Genomic DNA, 8,556 nt, shown 5'->3' with positions numbered 1-8,556 from the left:
GCGGACATCAAACACCGAATGGGAAACTAAAAAAAAAAAAAAAACTAAATATAGAAAGTGGCTGCTTTTGAAATAGACTAGAATTAAAAGTAAGCACATAAATTAACATAAAAAGAATATCTTTTTAACATAATTAATTTATTACTAATATACATCCATTTCAATTTTCGTATACTTTCTAGTTAATCTGTTTTAAAAAATTGTATATTTATATATTCAATAAATTTTTAATTTTAAAATTTTCATTTTATTTAAAAAATGACATAGATTGATTAAAACTACAAAATTCAAAGATATTTTTAATACGTTATGCACACATTTTTCTTCCATGAAACTTTACTCGCATCATTTTTTTCTCGTTTACACACCTACCCTCAAAGTTTCCTTCCTATGGAGACCCCCTCCCCCCAAATCCCCCACCCCCACGCCCACCCCCACCCTACCTTCCTATTTTTTTCTCTTTTTTCTTCCAAAAAAAAAATAAATTAATTGCTTCATGTTTCTCTTTTAAGCGATTGGAAACATAAATTGAAACTTTATTGTCTTATATGCCTCTCTTTTAGAGCCATTCTCAAAGCCTTCTATAGTTTATAACCTTTTTATCTCTTTATCCTTCCTTCTCTCTTTTAGTAATTCTCTCTTTCCTTTCACACTAAACCCTAATCCAAGAACTTAAAATAAACTGAAAATTCAAGAAAATATATAATCCGAGGACTCTCAAATCTTCTATTTTGAACAACCAACATGTTCGGTTTTTCTTTTCTTTCTAATTAAACGTGTGAGAACAACCTAACTAGCTAGTGGTCCATGAATAAGAGGCAAAGGACAAGTTTGTTAACTCCTACTTTTTAGATCTTTCAAGATATAATGATATATACTTTGTGAAAACTTCTCTAGTAGGTGCAATTTGCATCTTTGCTCACTTTCTCATATTCCTTTCTTAGATTAATCTCATTTCGTTTTTTGTTTTTCGAACTTTTTAACTCTCTCTTTCTCCTTTTGTTTTCCTAATAGGAGACATGGATTCTTGTAACAGTGGTAGTGTACAATCTTCAAGTGGTGATGATAAAGAATATGATTCACATCATGGGGCATCATCAATCTCAACTTTCTTGAATTCTTCAAGCCATTTTGGTTCATTAATCTCATCAAGTCCATTGCCACAATTTCTTTCTCAACAATCCTCTCTCTTTGATCCTTATGACACACAAAATTTCAACTCTAGTTTCCAAGATTCAACAAATAGTCCATACAACAATGATCTTGTTTGGCATAAAGACATAAGATCTAATCATCCCAACAATAATTTTAACAACTTTGGAAACTTAACTTCATCATCATCAATTGCTCCTACTCATCATCAAGGTCCACACTATGATTCTACTTCAATACCAATAAATCCTTCCAATATCGTTCAGCCTAAAAATCCTAAGAAAAGAAGCAGGGCATCGAGGCGCGCGCCAACAACTGTCCTCACTACTGACACTACAAATTTTCGACAAATGGTTCAAGAATTCACTGGCATCCCAACAACTCCGTTTACTGGTTCAGCCTACACTCGCCGCTTTGATCTTTTCTCAACTGCCAGCTCATCCATGAAGAGATCAGCCAATTTGGATAATGTTGGAGCTCTTAATTATACTATTAGACCATCCACACAAAAGGTTCAAAATTCTCAATTTATGCCACTATTTTTGAGTTCTAGCGTGATTAATGATACATTATTGCCAACAAATAATAACATAGTCGGTGCTACAAATGCTTCCACATTTGGTCAAATTAGTAAGTCATTTACTAGTACAATTCCTTGTTTGGATGAAATGGTGATGAAACATCATGATCAAGTTGATGCAAGTCATGGTGGATTTGATCAATATGATCAACGTGGGGCATCTGGTGGAGAAGAAAGATCAAGAAAAGATAGGAACATTTCAAGATTATTGTTTGATGGGAATATATAGTGCTATAGAGTACTACTTACTCATAACATGTTGGTGGATTTAATCATCCTGATCAGAAGGTCAAGTAACAGTAGCTTGTTAGAAGATTTCATTGACCCTAGTAGTTTTTTCTAATCTTATATTAATGTTATCGGCAATGTTTACGATGATTAATATGTGGTAATATTCATTTATGACTTTGTTCATCTTAGTCATTAGTTTCATTTCCTTTAGTAATATGGTTTTTTTGTGTAATTATATATATAGCTCATTGTATATACACACAAGTTAACATGGAATAAATTGTAAGCACTTCTTTGAGATGATTTACAGAATTTTAGAGTTGTCCTTTCTATCATCATTGAGGTATTTCTATCATGCTTTTTAGATTGTGGAGTGCTGTATTTTTAGGTTCCATTAATCATGAAACATATTTTGTCGTTTTATATAACCCCAATATATAAATATGTCTTTTAACTTGGGCTCGGACTTCTCACTTTGTGTGCACAAGTAAACACTTAAATTTGTATAAAGTTAAACATGCAGACACATATGTCCTACGTGGCGTCTTACATGATCAATTCTTATCTTATATGATGTCCTACATGTATTATGCCACATAAGACGTTTGTGTGTCTACTTGTTCAACTTTATACAAGTTTAAGTGACTCCTTGTGCACACCAAAGTTGAAGTTCATAGATGTGATTTGAAGTTAAGTTAAAGGACATGTTTATGTATTATGCCTTTTATATAAGTTCATAACGATAGGTTGAAGGCTTTTTAAGGTATCTAATCATCAATTACACTTTAGGGGTCGTTTGGTAAGAGGGATGGGATAAGTAAAGATATTCTATGAGGTGGGATATCTTATGAGATTATTTTATTCCTTCTTATTCATGGGATAGTAATGACACCATTTTAGTACAAACGGTGCGATAAAATAGTCACGGAATTAAATAATCCCTTCTATCAAACTTGAAATAAAATTAATCCTGAATTTTATTTCGGAATTATTTTTCTTATTCCTTTTACCAAACGACCCCTTAATATTTCTATTGGAACAGGATGGAAGAAGATTAAATGTTAGCTTTTTGATTTTAAATTTTAAAGACAAAGCACAATAATATATATCAAAATCTAAAACCTGAAAAGATTTTTTTTTTTTTAAAATACTCCATCCTCTTCTTCAATAGTACTTTGCAAAACTTAAGAAAGAAAAGATAGTAAAGTATTAGCAGGACCGGATCAGAGTTGCTCCAGCTACTTTTTCCATCAGTTTAAGGTGCAAATATATTTTTTTTTTTTCTAAAAAGAAGGTAAATATGATTATTTTCTACTTCTTTTTTTAGTGATTTCATCGGAGGGCGCAGCCAGCCTGATCCGATGGGGTTAACTCAAACTATCATTTATGGAAAACTATACTGCTTATTTATAATTAAAATTATTTCCGTGTATATATAGCATATGCTGAATTTCTTTCGGTATTTTCATATGATTTTCTCATATTTTGAATCTTTTTAGTGAAAATTTTAGGTCTGCCACTGATTTCACTAGCTAATTATAAAGTAATGGCAAATGTGTGTGAATTTTAAAATGACGACGACATGATTGATCCCAATTCGCAAGACACAAGGACAGTTTTGGACATTTCTCTTATTATTAATTAGCAAAGTAAAGCCGGTGTTGGAAAAATTTGAGTGGTTAAGATGAATGTATGATAATAATTTCTGTTCAAAATGCCAATGATAATGAAATCTTGGGGAATGGGAGGAGCAAAAAGCAAGGGCAAAAATTGATAGAGATGATTAAAGAGTTCGCTCGTTCCGCATAGGAAAAAGGATCGAATTATAAGAATTTATTATATACAGTCTTACATTACATTTTGTAAAAGATTATTTTCACGGCTCAAATCAGGAATCTCCTCATCACATACAGATATGATTAATATCCAACAGATTATTTTTTTGTTTTGTTTTGTTTTTGTGGAAATTTATAGAGCCTTTTGATAGGATGGTGTGACGTGAAACACTCCCCATTGAATCATGGTGGCCACTTATACAGAATAATCTGTTTTTTAGCAATGATGATTATAATGCTTCTTGTTCCTATCTATCTTTCTATCAATCCAAACCATCTCTATCAACTTGTCTACTGTGGCCAATTCTCAGTCACAATATATGTGAGAGGAAATTCTGTCCCTTATTTGCTTGTGCAAAGATTGATGTAAAAATGTTCCTCCAACTCGTGAAATCCTTTTTGGTACAAACTAGAACTATAGAAAATGAAAACACCAATGTAAATTGAGATGGAAGAGTTGAAAAAACAAAAAGCTAACCCCCACCCCACAACCGCATAAGTCCAAACCCTCTAGGCTTTTTTTTAAAAAAAAGAAAAAGTATAAATATATCTCCGAACTTTAACAAATTGTATAAATATATCCTTCATCATATTTTGAATATAAATATGCCTTTGTCGTTAATGAAAAAGATATAAATATACCTTCGAACTTTAATAAATGGTACATATATCTTCCATCATACTTTGGGTACAAATATACCCTTGTCGTTAATGAAAAAATACAAATATACCCTTCCCATTAACGACGAAATACATGTCAGCATCGTATTAGTTATTTCTTTTTAATTTATTTTATCTGTAAATAATTTAATCTATCCTAAATTATAACTCATACCCGATCCAAATAACACAACCCGACCCGTATAATATCACGTGTCGGCTTCAAGAGACATATCACGCGTTTCTATTCATGCATGTTTCTTTCTTTTAGTCTCTCACTCACACCCTCTCACTAACCCAAAAAAACTTAACAAATGTGTCGGTTTGATTCATCTACCATTTAAAATCAAGTAGAGATTTGTTTAATATTATGATGTTGTTTAATGTTCTAATGTTAGATTAATATTTTGATATTGTTTAATATTCCTCGTGAACGACTGTTGTTTATTTTTTTCTAATTTATGAGGCCGATGAATCAGAAATTATTTCTGATTCATGGCTGTTGTTATCTGTTTTAAATTCATTGTTACACCATTAGTCACCAATTTCAAAGAATGAACAAGAAAACAACATTTTAAGAACAAAAACATGAGCAAAACTTGCAAAGGTTGGACATTCCTTGACCAAATCAATGTCCTTATTGTATCACAGGTCAGGTCGGGTTATTTGAATCGGGTATGAGTTATAATTTAGGATAGATTAAATTATTTACAGATATAATAAATTAAAAAGGAACAACCAATACGATGCTGACACGTGTTCCGTTGTTAATGAGAAGGGTATATTTGTATCTTTTCATTAACGACAGGGATATATTTGTACCAAAGTATAATGAAAGGTATATTTGTATCATTTATTAAAATTTGAGAGTATATTTGAATCTTTTCATTAACGGCAATAATGTATTATATCCAAAATATGACGAAGGATATATTTATATTATTTATTAAAATTGAGGGGTACATCTGTACTCTTTTCCAGAAAAAAAAACTACCCACCCCATAACTGCATGAGTCCAAACTTACTTCAACAAGCATACGGTTCAAACCCGCTCCGCACCCGTCCTGTTCCATCGCTATCCCTTTAAAGTTACGGTAAGTAAATGCTTATGAAAATAATTAATTGATGTGTTAATAAAACGATAATTAATTTCCTACAAGTATATAGTAGGACAATATTATCCTTCTTCAAACTGGATAAAGGCTAACCAAGCTCTACATATCTTCTCCCCGTCATCCTCTCCTCTCCTGTTACATCTACTTTTACTTTTTAAAATTTCATAAAAGGAAAAAAAGAAGAAGAAAACTTTGCATGAGCATAGAAATGATTAATTTCTTGAAAGGTCAATCGTAATAATGAAAAAGTTTGAGTCTTTTCACGTATTTGGCTGGTCTTTATATTATGCATGATTGATACAACAGACAATGTCAAATTTTGTGTAATTTTATAAATAAGATTTAGAGAGAATAGTGTATACAAAGTCTGATACCATTTGTAGGGGGTGTGCGGATTTAATTAAATTTGTATAATAGGTTTGGTACATATTTGTAGTGAATCTATTTTTATTTAGTGCGTGGATGTTATCTTTTAATAATTTACTTTTTTCGTAAGATATATTCATTAATTATTTTATCCTGTAGTAATTACAGAGTTACAAATTCTTGTATAATAATTTATTCTATCTGTGCTATAATATATATCTAATTCTAGATTTTCAATGTTATTTATTATTTTATGTTGTTCTTCTCGTAGTGAGTTTTTTAAATTATATAAACTATTACATGTACTTTTATCTAAATTTTCTAAGGTTTTTTCTATCCATACTAATTTTTCTTTTAGGTCTTTTATTATTTGTCTAATTCGGTTTCTATAATTAATTTCATTATTTAGATTTTCTTGATTTTCTCTAGTTTGTCTAATATATTCTAACATATCTTAATCTGAATAATATCCTTCTGGGTAAATTTCTTCGTATAACTGTTCTAGGTAATTTATAGTTTCAGTTTCGTAATCTATTACTTTTTCTAATATTATTTTCCTTATATCTGCTATTTTTATATTTCTAAGTGCATACAAAATAAGTATCTTGAATTTATCTACCATCACATCAGATATATTATCATTCATTTTTCATAAATTTGCTTTTTTCAAAATATTCCCTTCAATCACGTACACAACAAAATATGGTCATATTGGCTTACTATATACTAGAGTATTCTTAAATAATATGTTCTTCCGTCACTATTAACATGGTAATCTGGATACTTTTTCCCTTAAACAGCGCCTCTACTCTGGTTACTCCCCGCCACGGCTTCTTGCCTCAATGGTTTCACCTTTAGGATGGCATAGTCCTTAGGGATATTTCTCCGTTTCCTCTTTGTTAATAAACTTCTTAACATATTATTCTTCGAATAATTCTACTATAAAGTAACTAATATGAATTATTTTATCATATCATGATTGTTGGGAATTATGAAATTAGCTATTCATAATTATAAATAGATATACCTGTTCCGGTAGCTTTGATGTTTCTGAGTTTTGTTGTTCCTGTTGTTCCATAGCTTTTTCCATTGGAGTATATTTTTCTAATTAACTGAGTATATTTTTTGTTTGTGGAATGGAGAGAGATTTTTGTTTCAAAAGAAGGCTTTCGGCTTGCGGCCTGTTTTCCGCAGTGCTTCTGCCTTTATATTTATAGAAAGGATCTTACAAATTTACATCTCTAAAGAGTAATGAAAAATTAAAGAAGTGGGGTCTATCCCACCTAACCTATTCTAAATTTCTACGTAAGTTAAAGTCTAAGAAAGAAAAGATATCTTTACATTCAATTTCTAAGACTTAAGAAAGTAAAATGTCAATTATAGTGGCTACATAAAAAGTCTAACGAATTAATTGATATACAGTATCTTGTCTCCGTTGATTTTTGTCGTATCTGCTCCATTATTTGCTCTGTATCTGCTCCATTATTGCTCTTTATCTTTATCCTTCCAGCTGGCATTTTATCTTCTTTATTCTAGATGTACCTCTGGAATAATATTATCTTCTCCATTGCACCTCGAACATTGGTGGTCTGGATATTTATGTCCAATTATCTTACAGTATCTCGTTAATAGTCCTTCTGAAATAAATCCCTTTTTTATTGCTCGTGCGGTAGATTGTTTTTCTGGGTTGAGTAGTGTTAATATCCACTGTCTTACATCTTCCATATCTGCTTGTCTTAGTTCTTTCGAATTTGAATATATCATTTGGTGGTCTCTTGAATAGTAGCTCCATATTGGATTTCCGTTAGCGTAGTTATTTGCTAGTTCTTGTATGATCGTAGCTAGTCCAATAAGTCTTTTATTTGCGTAAAAATCTGGTATCTCTATTCTTGGTATCTCCGGTTGTCGCGATATATCTTCCGGTATAATCATGTCTCTTGTCAGTCCTATCTTTACAACTTGTATTACTGGTTTTATCTCATCATACAATATCTCTGCTGGTGCAGTATAACATTTTATATAAAATAAAGTTCCTTTTGTTATTCTTTTATAGGTAGTAAATATCTTATATAACTCCTCCATGGCTGTTAGCTCTTCTCCGTCTTGGGTGTATATGGTATTTAATAATCCATAGTCAAAACAAGTTTTGACTAGGCTTGGGTTAGTTTTGGGTAGTGCTATCAGTTTGTTGTATCCTTGTAATTTTTGGGTTATATAATTGGTGTTTGGTTCTTTGATATCTGTAGCTCTGGGGTTATGGTTTAGAAATGTTTGGACTCTGTATATATTTTCTATGTATTTTTGGGATGTGTAGTTGTATATTTTCTTGTCTTGGTTTAGGCTGTCTCGGTATGTATTAACTTGTGGGGGTATGAATAAATGGTCTTTTTGTGTTTTAGGGGTAAATGGTTTTTCGAATATTTTATTCATATTTGCATTTTGGTATCTTGGCTTATTAACTCCTTTGCTTGTACCTGCAGAAGTAGATTGATAAATGTTATGGGTTTTATGGAGTGTCCCAACGTCTCCTTCTAGCTCTGGATTTTTAATGTCTTCCGATCGACATAGCTCTGCACACTGCTGAGTTAGCTGATTTGTAGCTATAGACTTCAGTTTA

General features: G+C 31.3%; 1 protein-coding gene across 2 annotated transcripts; it reads left to right on the top strand.

Moving 5' to 3' along the window:
• Positions 1-568: 568 nt before the first annotated feature.
• On the top strand, positions 569-2,271 carry LOC107849568. 2 transcript variants are annotated; one of them, XM_016694125.2, is made up of 2 exons: positions 569-896; positions 1,015-2,271. In XM_016694125.2, the coding sequence occupies exon 2, from the start codon at positions 1,020-1,022 to the stop codon at positions 1,959-1,961; it is 942 nt and encodes a 313-aa protein (XP_016549611.1). In that variant the 5' UTR covers positions 569-896; positions 1,015-1,019; the 3' UTR covers positions 1,962-2,271. The 2 variants fall into 2 exon arrangements, with proteins under 2 accessions (XP_016549611.1, XP_016549610.1); XM_016694124.2 differs by having other exon boundaries at positions 569-900.
• The last annotated feature ends 6,285 nt before the right edge of the window (positions 2,272-8,556 follow it).

This window comes from Capsicum annuum, chromosome 12 (genome assembly GCF_002878395.1).
Source record: "Capsicum annuum cultivar UCD-10X-F1 chromosome 12, UCD10Xv1.1, whole genome shotgun sequence".
Lineage (NCBI taxonomy): Eukaryota > Viridiplantae > Streptophyta > Magnoliopsida > Solanales > Solanaceae > Capsicum > Capsicum annuum.
Note: the sequence above shows the minus strand (reverse complement) of the source record. Positions and strands in the feature narration are given on the sequence as shown.